The sequence below is a fragment of the Micromys minutus genome (assembly GCF_963924665.1).
Source record: "Micromys minutus genome assembly, chromosome: 9".
Taxonomy (NCBI): Eukaryota; Metazoa; Chordata; class Mammalia; order Rodentia; family Muridae; genus Micromys; species Micromys minutus.
Window position 1 is genome coordinate 5,245,723 of NC_137978.1, and position 23,653 is coordinate 5,269,375.

At 42.1% G+C, this 23,653-nt stretch overlaps 1 protein-coding gene across 1 annotated transcript in view; it reads right to left on the reverse strand.

The window, feature by feature from the left end:
* CACHD1 (cache domain containing 1) overlaps nucleotides 1-23,653 on the reverse strand; it is a 207,322-nt gene that overhangs the window by 108,890 nt on the left and 74,779 nt on the right. The window contains exon 2 of the mRNA XM_080920834.1: nucleotides 18,588-18,650. Coding sequence (XP_080776960.1) covers nucleotides 18,588-18,650 — 63 coding nt within the window. The remainder of the gene's footprint in view (nucleotides 1-18,587; nucleotides 18,651-23,653) is intronic.

A 23,653-nucleotide genomic window follows, 5' to 3' on the forward strand; every position in this document is an offset into this window, starting at 1 on the left:
AGATGATCTGAAGGGCTGTCTCTGAAAAATTTAAGAATCTCCATGTTCCCAGTCAACTTCTCCTGACTGTCAGGTTCAAAGAAAACTTCATTTCCCCAAATTCTGGCCTGGATACTACGATGCTATCCACCATGATGGTAATGGACTGAACCTCAGAATCAGTAAGCCAGAGTCCCAATTAAACAGTTATAAAAGCTGCTTTGGTCATAGTGTCTGTTCACAGCAACAAAACACAAAGTAAGAAAGAAGTTGACACCAGGAACGGGTTACTGCTGTGATAGGCCTGACTATGCTTTTGTTTAGAAGAATACGGATTTGGAACTTTGGATTTGGAAATCAGTGGAATTCTTTAAATGAAGCTTAATGCCATTCTAGTAGGAATATGGAAGACACTGGTGCTGAAGATAATTTGAACTGTGGAAATCTGACTCTAGATTTTTCAGTGGAAAAGAATTTTTGTATGTGGCCTAGCAGCCATTTTTGTGATATTTTGCCCTTGTCTGAAGAGTCTGCCTGAGTGAAGAGATTTAGATTAATTGCATGCATTAGCAAAAGAAATCTCAAAGCAGTGTCGCATGTATTCTGTTGTGTGGTTACTAAAATTCACTCTTATGAAGAGGCATTTTCATAAAGAGAAGCAAACTGAGGAAGGAAAAATAAAAATGTATGGTTCAAGTATTAAAAGAGCACCAGGAAGTAGAATAGAGCTGAATCCTATGTTCAAGAAGATAAACAGATTTAGGGAGTGGCAGCCTTGAAGAAAGATCCCACCCTGCTACGCTTATTGTTTATGCTTTTGCAGTAGAACAAGGGACCTGATTATTGTTTTAATTTGGACCATTATCTGAAATAAATTACAATCTAGACATGGAGAGGAATAGTGGCCATGAAAAGCTTAGGCCCAGACATGATGGTACACGCCATTAATCCCAGAAGACAGAGGCAAGCAGATCTCTGAGTTTAAGGCAGGCCTAGTATAGAGCAAGTTCCCTTAGAGAAAAGCTTAGGTCCAGGCTTGGTGGTACATGCCTTCAATCCCAGGAGACAGAGAGGCAAGCAGATCTCTGAGTTTAAGGCAAGCCAAGTATAACGCAAGTTCCAATCTCTGAGTCAAGGTCAGTTTACAGATCAAGTTCTAGGATAGCCAAACTTGGGTAGTTAAAGAGTTGGAAAACAGAAAGTTGGAAAAAAGATAATGCAGTGGGGGTGGGTGGGGGTGGGCATGCTCCAGCTCCAGTAAGCAGCAGAACCTGGCAGCTTCAGCCATGTGGCTCTGGCTTTAGAGTCAAGAATAGAAGGTGCAGCCTCAGTTGCAGTTGACTGCCCAGGACTAAAGGGGTTATGCAAAGAAGTTGAGGCTTAACTCCTTCACCTTCACCATAAAGGGAGCCTATAAGAGGCCACTGGTGAAGCATAATTGTAACAGAAGACTCCATCATTTTGAACATGTCAGTACCATAAAGAGCAGCAGCAATGGAGTGGAGTCAACCAGACCCTGAAGTGCTTGCTACAGAGAGCAGAGCTATAGATGTGACCCAAGGGTTTTGAAAGATCTCAGAAGATCATATGTGGATCCATACATCGGGACAAGAAGTTATAATGTTGGAACAATGAAGTTGCCTTGGAGACCCAAAGATGTTTGAGATGCCAGAGCTGTGGGATAACTGCTGAGGAAAGCTGCTGACAGGGAGTGGAAGCAGCCCAGGAAAAAGAAGTTTGTTACAGTCAGTAAAGATGAAAAGAGTTTGAGACATGAAGAGTGCTTTTCCATCAGATGTTCAAGTTTCTGGTCTTCTTTGGTCCATTATTTCCTTATCACAACATCTTGGTATGATAATGTATATTCTGTGATGTTGGAGGTATGTAATCTGCTTTTTGATTTTGATTTTATAGAGGATTATAGTTAAGAGATTACATGAATCTCGGAAGAGACTTTGAACTTTTAACATTGTTGAGACTGTCATAGACTATGTGACTTTCAAAGTTGGACTGAATGTATTTTGCATTATGTTATGGCTAGCTATGCCTCCCCTAGACTCATATGTTTGAATAAGCCTATGGGGGCCAGGGAGTGGGATGTAGTGGTTTGGATATATTTGATCCAGGGAGTAATTGGCACTATTACAAGGTGTGGCCTTGTTGGAATAGGTATGGCCTTGTTTTAAAAAGTTTGTTACACTGTAGGGGTGGGCTTTCAGACCCTATTCCTGGTTGACCAGAAGCTAGTCTTTTCCTGGTTGCCTTTGGATCATGACATAGAAATCTCAGCCTTTTCAGCACCATGCCTGCCTGAACACTCCCCTGCTTTCCACCATGATGACAATTAACTCAACCTCAGAACAAGTGAGCCAGCCCCAATTAAATGTTGTCCTTATAGAGTTGCCTTGGTCATGGTATCTCTTCACAGCAGTAAAACCCTAAGACAAGAGCTGATTTATAATTTCAAGTTTATTTACTATAAATAATTAAGCCAACAACCCCCTCCCCCCTCCCACACACAGAGTCACTTAGATGAGGTACAAATGTTGACAAATGTTGACTGACTGCTGGTGGGAAATGCACACACTGCTCCTTTAAAGACTTGCTCGAATCAACACCAGAAGGAAATCTCTCTCATGTGGATCCCAAACCAAAAGAATGAGGACAGGTACCTGAGCCACAGAAACTTTATTACATCCTCTCAACTATTCTGCAGATTCCCTTGCCAACTGCATCTGATGTTGACCTCTAATACACAGACTTAGGAAGGTCTTCACATTCCCTGACTGATGACAGTGTGGATAGGAAACAAGAGAGAAGGCTGCAGCTGTTCTCTATTGGCAAATCGCCGTAGGATACGCTGATCACACCCTTACAGACCTAGGTGGCATAAGCTGACATGTTATTAGTAGATATGACAATGTCAATTTGTGGAAGCATCCAAATGAGCTTTGCAACACAGGAAAGGACTAAAGGTCATTAGGGGAACACCTAGGGCAATGCCCAGAACAAGTCTTTCTACATGATCCCTGGTTGCCCAGTCTGGTAATAGCAAAATAAAGCTATAGATTCTTGGTAACAGTACAATTTTAATATACCACATCCTGTTTTGTAGGTCCAGCATTAAAAAACATTAAACCCAACTTCATAGTTCCTGGTGTTAGTAGCAGCTAGTTCCCTCACATCATTACCAAGATGTTTCCCATTGTGCCAAGATACCTTAGGGATAGAAATGGTCCTTGAGATGAGACCCAGGGCTTCAGGGAAGCTAAGTATGAGTTTTGAAATTGAACTGTGCTCCCAAGCACCACCTCTCACGGCATTTGTCAAGTTTAAGAGACTACTCTGATCTGCATTTGTGTACGTGGTCTCCTGTACCAATGACTGGAAGCTACTCTTCTTTCCTAGAGGAAGCAGCAGTTTGGTTAAACTAGAATAGAGTATTTTCAGGTTATTTTTACCTTCTCTAGAGTTTTGGGTGGAAGGGTGGGGTTAGAGTTAGAGGGTGGAGAACTGTCTGAGAACAGTCAGAACTTCCTAATACTATTTCAACCCTGGGATATTAGAATTGTGTATAAAATGGGTTTGTTTTCTGTTTTAATAGGATCTTTGTTTCTCGTGACAAAAGTTTCCTGACTTTTTGGATGAAGATGAAGACTCGCTCTACCACTGTCTATTTAAAAGGAGCTCTGAGCATGGAGCCAGGCTCTTTCTCTGGGACAAGATACCTGTGTGTGTGGGCAGTGGGTCCTGTAAGAAGCTGGAGTTCCAGCTGCAGCTCAGAGAAACACAGGTTAGACAGAGGTGGGGCATTGGCATCTTCATCTTCCTCTGTCCTGGCTGTTCCCTGTTTCCCCCACCTGTGCCTGCCTGCAGCCATCAGCTCCAGTACTGCAGGGGGAAGAATGCAGCCCCTGCCTTTCCTTCCTAGAAGTGAGGACACAGAACAAGGGAATGGGGTGAGTGGGAAAGACAGCCATTTGTATTTCTGCCAAAACAACATAACTCACAAAGACTGAAGCTAGAATTTTAAGATTTTAAACTGTACATGATGTAGTAGTGGTAGTGTTTATGAAGAATGCATTTCCTATAGACAATATAGGTAGTGTATTTGGGATTTGGAAGTATGGCTCAATTATGAAACTCACGTTTAGCTTGCCTGAAGCCCTGAGCCTTATCTTCAGAAACCGGAGAATATTTATAAATACTGGCACATAAAAAATGTAAATATGGTATACTACTATTCAAACATGTAAATAGCATATAAATATACTGTCTATATAATGTGTACATACATATATAAATATATGTGACTTATATATGCATATGCAAATCTTTTTATTTATATATTTACATGGTGTTGCTTTTCACATCTCAGGAAAATACATTATCTAAAAGGAATGAATGCCTATGTGTATGAGTCCTGCATCAACAGGCTTATCTAAGCTTAGCTCACACCAGACACTGGCTAATGCTATGTACCTCTGGAGTCAGCTGCTCTAAATTTAGGACAGGAATTTAAGCTTTTACACATGCATCTGAATGTATTTTGACTTCCAAATATATATATAAGGATACAGGATAGGGGCTTCAAATACACTTCCATTAAAACGTCAAGATTGCTGAACACTATTAATTCCTAACTGACATAAGTCGCTGAGTCTTTGCTCTTTTCCTAAGAAGCATAGCCACAAGTGGTCTTAGTCACTGCCAAACCCGAATATAGGGGAGACCTCGGGACGTGTTGAGCAATATCCCCAGACTGCCTCAGCCTCTGAAGAAACTCATAACAAAGCTTTGCCAACCATAGTCACACACCCAGAATGCAACGCTCTCTCCGCCACTTTGCGTGTGACAGAGAGGAAGCCTACTTCGCTGTACGTTAATGCTGCCTCCAGGGGCTGCCTCCGGGGGCCAGCAGCTGTGGACTTTCACCCGCCCAATTAGTGAGAAGTCCTTATTTAGGGGATATTTATCTTAAAACAAAATAGCCCAATAGAAATTCCACAATGACAGAAATTATAACCACTGTCTTAGGTTATGTTAATACCGGAATAATGATGGATTGTTACGGAAGACAAGAGTCATCCAGGACTTCCTTCAGTTTTATATCTTGTTTACGTTCCTGCAGAGCCACCCATTAGTAATACTGGCTTCTTCATAAGGGTCCAGTACAGCCCTGTGATTTATGAGGACTAAAAGGCTGTGACTAATGGTATGCATGGACAGCAGCGGCCACCAAGGTTTTACCCAACTGAGCATTCAGACTTGGTGCTTCCTTCCTTTAGCAGCTACATTTCGTCGTGGTGCTTACAGTGTCTAGACGTGTTATATGTGTTATTGACCTTACACTGCCTGATGGTGAGACCCTCAGGAAAGAATGAACTCTCTTTCTCTTAAAATCAAATAAAATTAAAATTTCTAAAAAGAAAAGCAAACAAAGGAATTTGAATACAAAGCAAGTCTCTGGTACTGTGGGCTTTAGCAACATACCTCTCGGACTGACACGGGAGCCTAAGGCCTTACTCAGGTGTGACTTCGGGAAATTACTTAATGCTTTTGTCTTAATCCTCCTCAGATCTGATGGACAAAGAATTATTAAGATGAGAAGATTGTGTAAAACTTTAATAACTCACATGAAGTAGTATGCTATGAACAAGTATGCCTTCTGGAATGTTATTTTTGAGATTAGCAAAAGCTATCAAATAAATGACTGAATGTCTGGGACACAGTTTTTGCCTCTATTCTTACAATACTAGGTGTAAGTCCTCAACCAATGCTTGAAGGATTTGTCTCCTGCCTAGCAGAGGTGGGTCTAGAGTCACAGGTCACACTGTCCTCTAACCATCTTTGCCTTCCTAAAGTCATATACAGTGAAATTGTTCTGAGAGAGACCCTAGTCTCAAGAACTTAACTTCTAGAAGAAACTTAACATTTGTTTTAAAGAAGGTTACAAATACAACTTTTTTCCTCCAATAAAACTACCTCATCCAGGGCTGGCAAGACAACCTGGTAGGAAATGGAATCTCTTAGCAAGCCTGATGGCTTGATTTCAATCCTCAGAGCCCACATGGTGGAAGGAGAGATCAACTCAGTATCTCTCCTTTCCCCTACATACTCCCTGTGTTCTTCTTCTCCCCGTCACTTAAGACTTTACTTCCCCTGCCCATGGTTTCCTGAGTCTGACAGTTACTTCAAACTCAATACACAAACCTAACGATTCAACTCTAAGATCCACGTCTGAGTGAAAACCCACTGTGTGTTTTTCTGGGTCTGGGTTATCTCACTCATGCATTTTCTAGCACCATTTACTTACCTGCAAATATAATAATTTAATTTGTCTTTACATCCAAATATATAGGTATCATGGTTTTTTTCCCTTAGACTCTTATTTTCTGTATAGATATTTTTGCCCACATGTGCATCTGTGCATCGCTTGTGAGACTGGTGCCTATGGACAACAGAGGAGGGTTAGATGTCCTAGAACTGGACTTACAGATTGTTCTGGGTACTGGGAATCGAACCGAGGTCCTGTAAAAGCTCAATCGTATTGGGTGACCCATAGCTCCTGTCCTGGCACCACGTTTTCACTGTCATTGATGGACATCTTGGCTTTTTATATGTCCTAACTGATGTGAAGAGAGCAGCTACGAACACACACAAGTGCCTCTGAAGCAGTAAATGAAGTTCTTTGGCTATGTGCTCAGGAATGGAATAGTTGGGTTGGGTGGTAGGTTTATTTCTAATATTTTGAGCAGCTGCTACACTGAACTCCACAGTGGCTGCACCAGCTTGTTTTTCCACCCACAGGGCATGAAGGTTCCTGTTGCCCACATCCTCACCACCATCTGTCTGGCTTTGTTTTTTATTTAATTAAAATACAATTACAGCATTCCCCTCTTTTGTTTTCTTAATTTTAGCCATTCTACTGGGGGATGAAATCTCAAAGTAATTTCACTTTTCATTTCTCTAATGACTAAGGATATTGAAAGCTTTGTAAAATACTTCTCAGCCTGTGAACGCTGTTCAGTTACACAGCCTGTTATATTTAACTGGGTTGCTGCCTGTTTGCTCTGTTTAGTTTTCCGAATTCCTTGTATATTCTAGACACTAATTCTATCACAGGTGGAGCTGTAAAATATTTTTCCCATTCTGTAGGCTGCCTCTTTAGTCCATCAACAGTTTCCTTTACAGTATAGAAGCTTTCAAATTTTGTTAGCAGGTATTATTTCTTGGGTGAGCAGAATTCCATTCAGAAAGTCCTTACCTTACCCTGTATTCTATAAAAGGTGAGTCCTGTGCGGCCTACATTCAATATCTCCCACTTTTCCTTCAAAAAATTGCAGATAGAATACTGAAATGTTCTATCCATTTGAAACTGATTGAAATGTGTGGTGAGAGAAATGGCATCAAATGTCATTATTTTACATGCAGATGTCTACTATTCTGAAGACCTTTTGCTAAGGTTTCAATCTTTGCTCCAATTTTGTATCTCTTCTAGACAGGGTCATATAGAGCCCAGATTGGCCTCCAACTTACCTCGTAGCCTAGAATAACCTGGAACTTCTAATATTCCTGCTTCTACGACCTGAGTGCTGGGGTTCTAGGCATATGCATGCATCCCATTTATGTGGTGCCGAGGACAAAGCCCAGGGCTGCGTGTACATCCTGCAAGCGTTCTTTCAACTAAGCCACTTCCCAGACCCACATCGCTTCTTTTTGTCTTATTTCTTCCTGTGCTACAATACATAGGCAAACTTTCTAACACTTTAATTCTACCCTAGTCCTATACCTTTTCTTGTGTAGTCCAGTATTGTTTTAACGGTATAATCGGACGTTCTTATGATGGAGTGTTTCAGGAGAGTGAAATAAGAAATAGAAATAAAAGCTGGGTTCTGTTTTTACAACCGAAGTTAGGTTAGTAAGGTTTCTATTTATGACTCTCATGAGCGCCTCCCAGGGACTTTCTGTGATCAGTGTCTTATGAAAATTCTCCTTTCAGTGTTTGCAGATCTTTTCTTTTAGGCTTGACTCAAGAGAACGAATCTTATGGGATTCCCCCTATACTAGCATTTACTATCTTCTGATACCTGAATGCCCACTCTGTGTCTTTTTTAAATTTTAAGTTTATTTTTAAAAAGATTTTATTTTATGTATATGAGTACACTGTAACTGTATCAGACACACCAGAAGAGGGCATCAGACTTCATAACAGATGGTTGTGAGCCACCATGTGGTTGGTGGAAATTGAACTCGGGACCTCTGGAAGACCAGCCAATGCTCTTAACCACTGAGCCATCTCTCCAGCCCCAAAGAGCATTTCAATATAGACATTATCTCTGTTTTACAGATTAAACAGACATAGCTACTAAAATGACCTTACTGGTTATCAGCATGGTCTCTAAGTTCTCTCCTGCTCTAGAATTTTGAAACATCACACTAGTCAGGCTGACAGTTTCACAGGGATGCTGGCTCCAGTCATGCTGCCAATGGGGTCTTGATCTTTTGGAGGAGAGAGATTCCTAGAGTGGGTACCTGCATCCAAGCAGCTCCCCCTTCAAGTCCCGTCCTGTGATATGTGAAGCACACGTGTGTGGGGCTACAGCCTGCTTGTAGGGGGTCCTATCAATGTTTTCATGTTTCCCTCATGACTGAGTCCAGAATTATACCAGACTGAAAGAATAATTTGGAGTAATAATTTCAGCCAAATATAAAATTTTAAATAAAGTCTCTCTCAAGTATTTTTAGTGAATAAAGTTTTTCAGGTAAATTATTTTCTTTATCAAAAAATATTACCAGAATAGATTTAAGTCACTTTTTAAAATGTGTTGAAACCCCTTTGGGACCAGAAATAAATATTCATGAAATTCATTGAATTTGAGTCTTATTAAGTCAATTGTCTATTTAAACAAAGAAACACCCAAAAATCCTCCTCAGAGATATGTAATGGAATCCAAAGATTTTTTTTAATAATACCAAGATGTAAACAACTTGTTTCTCTTTTTTTGACATATTGAGAAAATTGTAGGTTTAACATACTTTTCAGAAAAAGGTGCCAACCACAATACATTTCTTGAGTTCAGGAGTAAGTAAGATGGCTTAGCAGAAAGAAAAAAAAAATTAGCACAAAATTATTTTGACTGGAGGATGGTCCCAGGAAGCCATGTAAAGGCAGAAAGTAAAACAATTACTGAAAGCTGTCCTCCGACCTGGGTGTGTACACTCTGACCTATGTACACTCTGACCTATGTATACACTCTGATCTGGGTGTGTACACTCTGACCTATGTATACACTCTGACCTGGGTGTGTACACTCTGACCTCGGTATGTACACATATTGCACGTGTTACACCACCACTCCTGAGACAGGGTCTGAACTATATAGGTTGTCCTGGAAACTCACTATGTAAAGCACACAGAGATTCTCCAGAGTCAGATAATATTTTAGATGTTAAAATCAAGGAAGAATCTAAGGTAGCTGTTATAATTATGTTCATGTTTATAAAGGTAAGCATGCATGGGAACCGTGGAAAAAGAAGTGTCAGCTCAGACATTTCACTTAAAGGAAGAAACGGAAATCTTGAAAGTGAGAAGTACAGTATCTGGAATTTAGAAATATATGTACTGGAGATGTAACTACAGAATTTAGCCAAGTGGCAAGCTTAAATATAGATCAATGAAACAGATATAATCTAACAAATAGGAAAATAAAGACAGAAAGAGAGAAAAAGACACTGTCCTGTGGCTCTTGTAAATACCAGAATACTGAGCAGCCATGTAATCAGGATACAAGAGAGCAGAGACTCACATAGAAAAGATATTTGAAGATGCCTGCATTTGATAAATATTATATTTACAGATTCAAAAGTTCAAAACAACCAAACAAAAATACAACCATCACACCACAAAATCCCAAACAGAATAAATGAAAAGATTGCTGTGCCTAGTCAGAATCAAGTCCTTACAAGAGAACAAACAATAAATAAGATAACTGGGAGGCCAACCAACCAGAGAAAAGAAAATAACACAAAAAGACATGCAGTGTAACAATTTTATGATTCATAATTAGAAGCTAAGGCATCTGGCAAAGAGCAAAAATGCTTCTAAAAACATTAAGATGAAAGAGAAGGGAGCTGAAGAGAGGGCTGATCTGTGAGAGCACTTGGTGCTCCTGCAGAGGACGGGGATTCCCTTGCTAACCCTTTGGCTCAGCAGAACCTTTTACCTCCAGCTCTAGGGGATCTGGCCTCTGGTATCTACACACAAGTGGTACTACATGCACTCAAAAACACACACTTACACATGAAATTAAATATTTTTAAATGAAAAAAAAAGACAAAGCAGAATTCATTTTGAGCCAAAAACATCTCATAAAAGAGTAGAGGAGGTAAAGTAAATGTCAGAAAAGGTGTGAGAATTTTGTCTTCTGGTGTCTGCAGTGAGGTAAACATTAGAGGAAGTTCTCTGGACACCACCAGTTAGTGCCTTTAGAGGGAAATGAAACCACTGTACATGTATGCATGCAAGATATACAGTATTGTTTCTTTTTGAAGTGGGGGTAGGGGTTGTTGTTATGCCACACCCCTGTGGGGTGTGGCATTCTCTGTGTGGTCCTGGCTGTCCTGGAGCTTGCTTTGTAGACCAGGCTGTAGAAAACCACTTGCCTATACAAAAAGCACCTATTAACTGCAGAAGCCCTACTGTGTGACAGAACAGAATGGATGGTAAACTCGAGTCTCAGTAAACTGAAAAAGAATGAAATGTCATCTCCAGCTCTGAGAGGTATCTAAAACTGATACCATTACTAAAATTGACATAAGATGAAATGAAAAATCTTAAGCAAACAAACAATAACAACAACAATCACACAACAACAACAACAACAAAACGCAGAAGAGACAACCACAGATATAAGCAAAGCCCCTCTATGTATAGCCAAAAAAACAGAACAATAACAATTCTTTCCACAAAGAAAGCTAGGCATTTACATAATGCTAAAATGGATTCTATCCAGCATTTAAGGAAGGAAGGAAGGAAGGAAGGAAGGAAGGAAGGAAGAGGAGGAGGAAGGAAGGAAGGAAGGAAGGAAGGAAGGAAGGAAGGAAGGAAGGAGAGGGGACATCAATGTTACTGCTTCAGAAAGTAAAAGAGGAAGATAGTTTCCACGGAGGGCACGTTAATTGAGTAACCATGTGCTTTGAAAATGAAGCAATGAACCAGGGAGATGGAGAACAGGAGTATTCTAAGCTGGGCCAGTGTGGTGGTGCATGCCTTTGATCAAACAACAGCAAAAACAATCCAGGAAGCAAGGCAAGCCAAACCCCAAAGAAGGAACATGCTCACAGAACAGACAAAACTGTGCTGTCCCAAAACCCACAGTAACCAAAAAGATCAGTCAGTAAGATAGAAGGACTGCAGAGATGGCTCAGCAGTCAAGAGCATCTACTGGTTTTGCAATAGGCCTAGGTTTGGTTCCCAGATTACACATGGCAGCTCATAACTGCCCAGAACCCAGTTCCAGGGGACATGTCACTCTCTTCTGACTTTTACAGGCATATAACATACACACATACACAGGAACTAAAAATAAATATATTTTTGAAAGATGAAGCCAATGGTTAATATTCCTGTTAGTTATATAAATGAAGACCATGGAATTAACAACATGGTGGCCAGGTGTGGCCTTGAATAGAGACCCACTTGTAGGACTCAGTAGGTCTAAGAATGAAATGGGACAATAGGTACATAGTAAAGTGGGGTCAGGAAAGTGATCTTCTGTAATTTTAATACAGATGGGTGGGATCCTGATCAAAACGGACTAGAGAAAGCCGAGAGCTGCCTGCAGATAGCCTTGGCCAACGTCAGGCCGTTTACCACGGCTGCCCATTTGAAAGACCTTTGAAGCCACTGTTGCTGGCAACTCAACAGCTCCTGGATTGTTAATAATGAGAGATTATGTGCTTTTGCTAAGTCTCTTATTAATATAAATAATTACAGAAGCAATGGGGGAAAAGACTGACCCCCATGAAGGAGTCCAAGGTGGCTCTGGCTCCCTTGGGATGAAGCTTTGTCTCCCTTTGTTTGTTCTCCCCTGCCTTGTCCCTAGGGAGCCTGTTTTGGTACTTTTGGGGCCAGTTGCTCAAAAAAAAAATGTTTTTTAACTCAGATTCAACCTCACATAATGCCCCTAATGTATGCATACAACTTAATGTCTTGGGTCACTCAAAGTGGGCATCTGTGGGAGAGGTTCCATCTGTGTGGGGTGAAGTTTTCTCTTTCTGAGGCTGTTGCCACTGTCTTTTGGCAGAAAAACTGCATACAGCAAACTAATCAAAGACTTAAAACACAGTTAAGCAATTCAGATGCAGGCTCTGAGGGTTAATGCAATGGTAAGAGCAGGAAAACCAGTGCGCCATGGAGGATTTTGTGGAAGATGTTTTTATTAGTGTTAACCAAAGATATTAGCAACATTAGATTTCCTGCCAAGTTCCATGACGTAGGCAAATAAGATCTGACTCTCAAGAAGACATTATTAGCAAGAACAGACGGCCAGAACCCGGCTTTCCTAAAGGAAAAAGATAAAGGATGTATGGCAGGATTTTTAGACAGCAGATCGTGGTGTGTGTGTGTGTGTGTGTGTGTGTGTGTGTGTGTGTGTGTGTGTGATTGTGTGATTGTGTGTGTATATAAATGTGTGAACATGTGTGAGCACGTGTGAGCATGTGTGTACATGTGTGTGCACATGCTCATGCATCACAAATAAATTGGTGCTATTCTAAAGAGTGTGAATTAAAATTGAAAGCAAAGGAGATGGGAGGTAGCTCAGTTTGTAAATGCTTGCACAGCACTATGAAGCCATGGGTTCAGCTCCTAGTGCTGCATGAAACTGAGTGAGATGGGGCAGTCCTGGAAGGCCAGCACATAGCTGTGTAAAATCACCATCAGCTACATAGCAAGTTTGAGCTAACCCTGGGCTCTGAGACCCTGCCTTAAAAAAAAAGAAAACTTGGAGCTGGGTGGTCAAGAGTCTGGTTTGAATAATCAACCTACTTCTTTCTTTCTCAAATATATCGTACCATTGGTGAAAATTGTCTCTGTAAGGAAGAAGACAGTGAGATTTGTAAAAACAGAACTGCCGTGGGGGGCACCATGCCCTCAGAGCAAAGATCTGGGCAGACGTCCAGCACTGAGCAGTATCTGCTTCCATCCTTAGGGTGTGTGCAAGGTCTGGAGACCCTGACCTGCCTCTCTGAATCTAGGGCTGGATGCCAAGGATGGAGATAGCCTCAGGGCTTGGCTAGAATAAGAAACTGCACAAGAAATCAGTAAATGGGCATGGAAGGAGTGATGTTACCTCACCAGAGCCTAACACTTGTTATAAAAGCACAGTCAGGGACTAGAAAGATGGCTCAGTAATTAAGAACACTCATTGTTCTTGGGGGGGGGGGGACCCGAGTTCAATTCCCAGCATCCACATGTGGCTCATAATTATCTGTAATACCAGTTCTAGGGGCCAGATGCTTCTTTCTGCTCACAGAACACACTTGTGATACACAGGCAAAACACTTGTATAAATAAAATATTTTTTAAAAGATTCTTTTATAAGTATAACCAGGGGCTGGAGAAATAGCTCAGTGGTTAGGAATGGATACTAACCGCTTCCACATCAGACCTGGACCTGGTTCGCAGCACCCACATCAGGCAGCTTGCAACCATTTATAACTCCAGCTCCAGGGGATCTGATGCTTCTGGCTTCTATGGGCACTGCCCTTCTCTCTGTGTCTCTGTCTCTGTCTTTGTCTCTCTCTCTTTCTTTCTCTCTTTCTCTTATACACACACTAAACTAAACATAATAATTATGATATCAGCATAGTAATGGATTAATAAGCCAATAGAAGCAGAACAAACTTGCATACACATAGAAACAAGTAATCAAGACTAGTTGTCAACCAATACTGGTGGAATATTTGGAAATGTATATGTGAAAAAATCAAAGCCAATCAATTTCAGATAGAGTGATAGAGGCAAGAGGAAAGCTTCCTGGCTGGCAATAGAACAGGATGTGCCAGACCACAGGTTCTCAGCACCCCATCCACCATAAAGACCCAGGGATGGAACTCTAGCCATAAGGCCTGGAAACAACACTCTCACCAGTGAGCTCAAAAGCTGACTGGAGATTTTACTTTCCAGGTACTTTTCCAAGCCAAAACAAAACATGGAAGAAAATATGAAATCTAAATACTCAAGGCACCACCAGCATGGTTATATCAAACTCAACAAGTTAAATTTGGCCAGTCAGAATCTGAACATATTTCAAGAGCTGAAGAGTCACACAACGCTAGTGGACGGGCAGATAGCACAGACGGGCAGTGCCCTTCTCTGTAGAGTCTTGTCTTTGGAAATGGCTGGTTTAGAGAACATAGTACAGTGTTTCTAAAATAACTCAATAAATAATGCCAAAAAGATATTCATGGACCTACTACTTCCCCACAAACAACCACAAATGATACAGCACTTGTCCACCATGCACGAGATCCTGAACTCAAAAAATAAATTGTGTGCACCATAAACGTGTAAAAAGGCTCTTCAAACAACTTATAAGATCCCCCTTTAGATACCTTAACTTAGCAAAAGACTAAAATCCAGAAATTGCCAAGATATACGTCCTCAAATCTGCAACTCTGTCCTAGGAGAATAACCCAAGGCCCCCACTATGAGGACAGCTTGTCATTTTCCAAGCATTCTCAATGCTGGGCTTGAGACACAATTCTTCCGTGAGTGTAACAGTTCCTCCGTGCTCTCCCTCAGGGCTGGGAAGCACATGCAGACACAGGTACAACACACATTCCTTCATTCTAGCACTGAGATGCCAACAAAATAAAATTTCAATGATTAAAGAAATTTAGCCTCTCCAAGGTACAAAACTCAACCCTATAACAGGAGCAAACCAGACAAAATCTACTACAGAGTGGGTTCAGAAGTTGCAAACTTGACAACACCAAAGAACTAAAAATTATAAGGAGCCTGACTGTGGGCATCATAGATGCTCCTAAACACCTAAGGGAGAAAAGCTGCAAGTCCGTGAACAAAGACAATACACTTAAGATTCACGCAAAGAACAAAGCAGCCAAACTAAAAATTAATTGGGGGGTGTGCAGGATACTTATACACCAACTTGACACAAGCTAGAGTTATCAGAGAAGAAGGAACCTCAATAGAAAAAAAAATGCCTCTATAAGACCTCGCTGAAGGACATTTCTTAGTTAGTGATCAACAGAGGAGGGTTCAGCCCACTGTGGGATAGGGATGCTGGGTTCTGTAAGAATGCAGGCTGAGCAAGCCATGTGGAACAAGCTAGTAAGCAGTACTTCTCTACGGCCTCTGCCTCTGGTCCTGCCTCCAGGTTCTGGCCCTGCTTCAATTCCTGGCCTGACTTTCATCAACGATGACCATCGATCTGAAAGAACAAGCCACATAAACCCTTCTCTCTCCAACTTGTTTTATGGTCAAGCAACGGCATGGCATTTTGCCACAGCAATAAAACCTTAACTAAGAATAACGAGGTATTCTATGGAGGTGCAATCCTTTAATCCCAATGCTGGGAGGCAGAGGCAGGCAACTTTCTGTAATGCTGAAGGCCAGCCTGGCTACATAGTGAGTTTCTGACTAGCCAGAATAATGTAGTGAGTAAGGTTACCCCTGAGAGAACCCTCAAGGAGGACACCCTCTTTGGTAAGTTGCTAGGTTGGTGTCATAATTAGGGTTTTACTGTTGTGAACAGAGACCATGACCAAGGCAACTCTTATGAAAACAACATTTTGTTAGGTCTGGCTTACAGGTTCAGAGATTCAGTCCAGTATCATCAAGGTGGGAGCATGGCAGCATCCAGGCAGAGCTGAGAGTTCTACATCTTCATCTGAAGGCTGCTAGCAGAATATTGGCTTCCAGGCAGAGGATGGGGGCCTTAAATCCCACACCCACAGTGACACACCTACTCCAACAGGGCCACAGTTTCTAATAGTGCAACTCCCTCAGCCAAATACATATAAACCATCACAGTTGATATATTTATTTGAATACATTTTCTTAAAGTGTGCATGTTATGCTTACAAATATTTTTGAATATTGGATACATTCTAATTATTTTGGAGGACAAAACTAGTTACTAAAGATTATTTAATTAGTTACTAGTGCTTTCAAGTTCAAAGGAGACGTAAGTGTGAATGACTGTGGTGGGGAATGTTTAATAAAAGAGGAAGCAGGCCAGGTGAACGTATTCCTGCAGATTTTGTCCTGGGTATCATTCTCGTACCATAGAGATTGCTGAAAAAATGATTTTGATTATTATTACTGTGGACAGGGGACTTGAGGGTCATGGCACATGTGTAAAGGTTAGAACATAGTTCTGTAGAGTTGGTTTTCTCCTTTCACCTTTTTATGGGTTATGGAGATCAAACTTAGATGGTTAGGCTAACAGGGCAAGTTCCCTTAGTTGCTGTGCTGACTCACCTTGGATAGTTCCTCATCAGGACTTTCTCTTTGCTAGAAAAGAGGGAAACTATAGGAGAATTGTCTCGGTGAGGGTATGAATTTTCAGTAAGCATGTAATTATACGCCTTTATCATTAAACAGATAACAGTGCTGAAATGATCTGGAAGTCATGACATAGGAGAAAAATTTAGGGACTTTTTGTGCGTATTGAAATTTAGGTGAAACAATTACAGTACAATTTTCTCCTGGCCAGAGAGACTATGAGACCCTCTTGTTTGGGGGTGCTTCTGGAGGGCAGAGTAGAGAAGCTAGAGTAATTATTGATAAGTACACCTTCGTTCGGCTTAGAAAAGAACAATCTGACGATTGGGGAGAAGGCAGGTGGAGCAGATGGGACTCTCTGTCAGGTGGATTTTCCAAGTAAAGACAGGTTAGCAGAGAAGTCTGCTTTCAGTGCGAGCAGAAAATAAAAGTGGTCAAAGGAGCAGATAGCAGGTGTGTGTCACACTGATCTTTGAAAATGTATTCTCCTGCTTCCTGGTCTTGAGAGTATAGGTGACTTGCTTGACCTCATGGAGCTGCATTTCCTCCTCTTTGGTAGGACAGCCTGCTTTCTAGAGCATATCTGTCTAATACTGGCCATAATGTACTGAAATGCGCCTACAGTGTTCTGTATGTGCTCCCTCAGTTGCTATAATTCCTAACAGTTATACTGAAGGCTGGTTCAGCAATGACGTCAGCCTAACAATACAAAACAGCTGCATCCTCGGAAACAGCCCACGCAAGAACGTGTATCTGTTACTTCAAGTAAAGAGGCTTCAAGTGATACCCCAGATCACATTCTTTAAAGGGCTATCAAATAGCGGTTGTCTCCCAAAACATCTCCTCTAACGAGCAGGCTCGGTGTAGAAATCTTAGCCCATAACAACTCCTCTAGATTCAATGCTTCTGAAGTGCCTTCCGGCTCTTGGGAAGAAGTGTAAGTCAGGACTTAGGCAGGTCAGTGTGGCCCACCACTACAGTCTCAAGCTACTCATCCCTAACAAAGCCTAAACTGAGAAAGACAGACATGCATCACCACATCACTTAAAAGTGACTAAAACTAAGGCCCCACCTACGAACAGGAAATGCTGAGCCTAGCCCACGGCACTCTACAGCAAATAAATAGCTTATAATAACTTCATCCTGTTAAAGCTCTGGTTCGAGCTGTCTCCCTCCATGAATAAAACAACAGAGGAAACCGGGCATTTGCATCACTGTGAGTTTTATTATGCCTTTCTTTTTATCCTGCATTCTGGTTTTTAGCATAGTTCTGGTTCTCTCTGAAGTTTCAAAGCTAGCTTCAAGTTACTAGTCAACAGTCACATGCTGGAATGAAGTTGGTGGATTAACTGAAATTAAAGCCTCCGCCCTTCTCAGGCACCCGCTAATTATTTATGTCCAAGCTCACCAACACTGGGCCTTCAGCTCACTTCATGTGAGCTATAAACAAACAGATTCTGGCCTTTTAACTATCTTGACTGCACAGAGCTCTGAAAAGACAAAGGGGCAGGGGCCGGGGGAAAATTCTAGAAAGAGGACGGGGGGGGGGGGGGGGGGGACATCATGGGGCAGCAGCTGCTTCAATGCCAGGACCTTTCACCAAGATGACTTCACATTGCTTTCATGGAACTGACCACTTCATTATCAGAACTTTACGAGGCAGATATTAGGATCTCTTCAACAACTGCAGAGAAACTGTAGATCAAGAGGGGGGTGGGGGGACTGTTTGCTATGACCAAAGAGGACACACAGATAGATGCCAGACACCAGAATGTGGAGTCTGATTCCATAAGTTCAGATGCTTATGTTCTGCATTAGACAAAACCTATTTCAGTATTTTTAAACTTGGGGAACTCAGAGATATTCATAACAAAAGAAAATGCATCCAAGACACATTGGGAATGGCGGTGAACCATCACCAAGTTCTCAGCACCTGAATATAAGGGTGTCACCCTCAAGGAATGCAGGGACACTCCATGTAAGTGGGACAGAAAAGAGGTCAACCTCTAGCGGGGACTGCTGGGAAGGGAAGGCAAGGTAAAGCCAGGGCGCACCCTGCCTCACAGCTCCCTACCTGCTGAACTTCACTCTCTCCGTTCGAGATCTTCTCTGTGTAAACCAAGGAGTTGAAGATCCTCTGCAAGGAAAGAGAAAGACAAGCATTAGATTTTCTAAGAGAGAGTCACTTTTTATACGTGTGAGAGTGACTTGTTGCATACAACATAAATAGATTCAAATAGGGAAAAATGTTTAATTAAAAGACTGCAATTTTTACAGAGACCCACATATCAGCCAAAGTCAATCACGCTTATTTATTTAAGCATTAGCCAGGCACTATAGTGAAACAAACCAGATGCTACTCTATATTTTTTATTTTCAAAACTACATTTAATTACAGATTTCCGGAGCCCATGCCATTTTATCTGGCTGCCACAGTCTGACAGAGTTGTGTTTCTCATTTAAATCCTGCACTCCCTGAATGCCGTAATTGTTTACAGACCCTAAAATCTAATGTAATAAAAACTCTTTGAAAAGAATTCCTTCCACGTTCTCTCATGTCCACCCCATCCAGCCCATACCTACTCCACATTATCTATCTATTCATTCCTCAGGAGAGTGTCAAAGATACTTGCCAAATACGTGAGGCCCCAAGAGAAGATGCCGATTTTATGGCAGGAAAGATACCAGGTCAGTCTGTGGCACATTGCAGGTCCCTATCTAGCTCAGCGCACATCTCTTCCTCCACACACCCTGAAGTTAAAAATCTCTCTGTAGGCTTGAGGTTTGGCTGGACTATGTAACCAAATAGAAAAGAATCCAGGCTGTGCTCTCCATAAGGGTCTGGGGAGGGGGTGGGGTGGGGCGTGGGCAGCACCATCTCGGTTTGTCTTGAAGCTTTAATGGTGCTGAGAAACTCCCTAGATGAATCAGGAGTCAGACCTGGCGATGTCAGCCAATTTTTTGCTTCTCCCCCTCTACCCTGTTGCCAAGCATTTGTCAGCATCTGGGAAAGGATCCCAGACAGGCCAGCACACCTGTGTGGCTGTGGTGAGAAGAGCAATGCCAAGTTCATCAAGCCCAGTGTGCCCAGAGTGGAAATGAACGGAGGACACACAGCAGGGGTTTGGCAGGGAGGAGGTGGGGGCAGAGAGTGGAGAAAGCAAACACACAGGGGGATTACAGCTTTGAAAATTATTATTGTGAATCATCACGGCACCACCCATCATTCTCCATGTGCCATGTTCATTCATTCAGCAGATGCTGCTTTTCCCATTAAAAATACCCCCGTAGGAGGAATGTTTGCCTTCAACTTAATTATGTTTATTTATTTATTCATTCATTCCCTTATACTTCCTTGTCTCTGACTCTCTGATTCTGTCTCTGTGTCTGTCTGTCTGTCTGTCCGTCCCTCCCTCCCTCCCTCCCTCCCTCCCTCCCCCCCCCCCTCTCTCCAGACCTTTTGGGAGTTAGCTCTCTGCTCTGCCGTGTAGGATGCAGTAATGATTGTGGGTGTCCAGGCTGGCAGTCTCCGGATGCTTGTTTCCATGTCTACCTTGTAGTAGTGCTCATGACAACACAGGCTAAGATCTGTGAGATGCTTACACCGAAGTAAAGATTTGAGTGTGCTATAGCAGCTCACACTTCTTCATGAGTGACAGTTTGGCCATCATTGGTTTCTTAAGACGGGGGTTTCACTGCATATTCCAGAACTTACCACATAGCCTAGGCCTCTGCCTGTCCTTCTCCTGCCTCCTCTAGAACTCTTATATGTCCAGCTTAAACTGGTTTTATAAAGCACCTTTCTGAAACACATTCCTGACAGACACTATTTTTTAAATTTTCTTTTTATTTACACGTATGTATACGTGCATGTCTGTGCGAAGGTATACAGATCTGAGGGCAGGTGTTCTTGCAGCCCAGGTATTGACTTACAGGTAGTTGTGAGGCACCTGCTGTGAGCGCTGGGAAATGAACCCAGGTCTTCTGTCCAAGTGTCCAGTACTCGTAAGGGCGGAGTCATCTCTCCACCATGACAGACACTATTGTTATACCAACAGATAGACACAGAGTCCTAGAGCAATGCACTTGTAGAGTTTCCATGTGCTTATTTCTCAAATGACTATACTCACAAAGATGAAAACCCAAGAACTTTGGAAGCTTACAGAATTGACCAAAATCACTCAGGGCAAGGCTGGAATTTGAAGCCAGGCAATGTGGCTCCAAACCTGACATTCCTCCTGCCACTGTCTTGTTAGGATTTGCTAGCTGGTTACATTTTGCATAACAAATTTGTAACCAAGATGTATCACGCCTGAGTCTTAACTGGCAGAGAACCCTAACTAGAACTGGTGCTTATTTATAGCGCTCATTAATCCACTAATCAGTCGTGGTTTGCACATATCAATCCTGTTCCAGATTCCACAGTGGACATTTTATAATCAAGGGGCAGGAGGATTCTGAACTCTAAAACACATCTCTCATTTTTGAAATGGAATTATGGGGTTGTGGATGTAGCCGGGTGACTGAGTACCTGCTTAGCATGAGCCCTAGATTCCATCCCACATGTCCCTGGGAGAGAAAATGAGACAGGTGTGTGTGTGTGTGTATGTGTGTGTGTGTGTGTATCTCTGTGTGTGTGTCTGTGTATCTCTGTGTGTGTGTGTTTGTGTATGTGTGTCTGTGTATCTCTGTGTGTGTGTGTGTGTGTGTGTGTGTGTGTGTGTGTGTTGGGGGTTATGAGGGCCAGATGTAAGCCCATGACGCTTATCCCTGCAGCTCTAAGTTTCCAGTTCTCCAGAGCCTAATCCAAACATCATCACTCACTGTGAGCCCAGAATTTACTCTAGACTTATAATTTCCTTTTCAAAAAGATGCTCAGTTAATTTTCATTAGAAATGAACCTGCCGGAAGCAGTGGTTTCAGGACTTGGTGAATGTAGCCACTGTTTTCCTCTGTCATAGCAGGGCTACTGCATTGGGAGACTCCAAGGAGGGTGACCAGACCCACTGTGCTCCTACAACACGTACAATGGCCAAGTGTGGTGTTCCCTCTTCCTTGTTTTGTTTTTAATTGGATATTTTATTTATTTACATTTCAAATGTTATCCCTTTTCCCAGTTTTCCCACTGCAAACCTCCTATTCTCTCCTGCCTTACCCTGCTTCTATGAGGGTGCCCCCCCTTCACTCCTGACTCAACCCCCTAGCATTCCTCAATGCTGGAGCATCAAGCCTTCATGGGCCAAGGGCCTCCCCTCCCACTGATGCCAGATAAGGCCCCTTCAGTTCCTTTGGTCCTTTACCAAACTCCTCCGTTGTGGTCCCTGTGAGCATCAGCATCTGTATTGGTCATGCTCTGGCAGAGCCTCTCAGGAGACAGCTATACCAGTCTCCTGTCAGCAAGCACTTCTTAGCATCCTAAATAGTGTCTGGGTTTGGTGTCTGCATGTGGGTGGCCTTTCCTTCAGTCTCTGCTCCCCTCTTTGTCCCTGTATTTTCTTTAGACAGGAGCAATTCTGGGGAAAGAGTATTACTCAATAGTTTTAAGGATGTGCCTCAGGGCTAGTCCACAAGGTTACTTCAATTTCTACAAGTTTGTGATTTTAACAGTAATGGGGCAGAATCGAGAAAGGGTTTCTCTGTGTAGCCCTGGTTGTCCTAGAACTTACTTTGTAGACCAGGCTGGTCTTGAACTCAGATCTGCCTGCCTCTGCCTCCCAAGTGCTGGGATTAAAGGAATGTGCCATCACGGCCTGCAGGACTAGTGTTTTTACGTAGTTCATTCTTTGACTTGCAAAGATTTCTACATTGTCTATACCTAATAAATGTAGGTTGATAAGGGAAAAAAACAAACAAACAAAAAAACAAAAAGAAAAAAAAACAAAAACAAAAACAAAAAAAACAGCACAGACCTAGATGTGTGCATAGAGTGATTCAGTGGGCTCTGAATTGAACACACATCTCTAGCCACCGCAGCACTGAATGACAGGGTTATCATCCAAAGTAAACAGTCTTCACATCTTTCCCTTGATGACAACATTGGGGACATCAGTGAAAGGCCAGAAGAACATATACAAGTTACAACTGGTACAAAACCTAAAAGCTGGCTTCTGTGCATGCATTCAAAAAAAAAGAAAGAAAGAAAGAAAGAAAGAAAGAAAGAAAGAAAGAAAGAAAAGAGAAAAAGAAAAATCGCATGATACAGAGTAATTTTTATCATGTTCTAAAAGAGCTAGGCTCATGTTGAGAGGAGGGGGAGCTCTGCTGTAGCTGTGGGGGAGGGTTATGCTCCAGCTGTGTTGGCGAGTGGGGGATGCTCTAGCTGGGAAGTGGGGATAAAAAAGAATGTGCTCAGCTCCCCAAAGCTTCGAATTTTTATGGCTTATAATTTCACATCAATTACTACACTTAGTCTCCATAATTGCTTGTGTAGGCAGGGCAGGTATTTTACAGGTTTGAAAACTACAGCACAAGTTAGGAACTATGTGCCAGGTGAAAATTTGAGGCACTGAAGCCTGAACCTAGGGCTTGAATGAAATACAACCTGTACTTCCAGCTGAGCTGTCAAGCAAACTTGGTTCACCTTGCAGTTTAGGAAGGCCTAGGAATCCTCTGGGGGAGTTTTCCTGTTTTCTTTCAAGCTAGGTGTAAAATTTGGGGAGCAATGAGAGTCCTGGACAGTATCTTTTGTTCTTTGTTTCTTTTACTCTTTGTTCTGCTTATGCGAAATTGTAAAAGAAGCAAAGATTTACTTTGGTTGTGTGTGTTTAAGTGTGGAACTGCTTTTAGGTCACTTCGAGGTGAATGTGTCTTAGTCATTAGAGGACGGAAAAACTAGAATGTTTCCTGGTTATCAGTGAATGTGGACAGGAGATGCCTCCAGAACCTTCATGCCAGCCTTTGGATAAGTCACTCACAGTAACAAGTGGGGCTGGGGATTAGGAGGTAGAGTCACCATTCTGCACTCCAAATCTTCACTCTCCCTGAACCTAGCTTCCTGGAGAACCAAAGGAATTCCAGAAATTTGAACTGGGTTTTGTTTTTGTTTGGTTTGGTTTGGTTTTTTTGAGACACAGTTTTTCTGTGTAGCTCTGGCTGTCCTGGAACTCAACTCTCTAGATCAAGCTGCCTCTTTCAAACTCA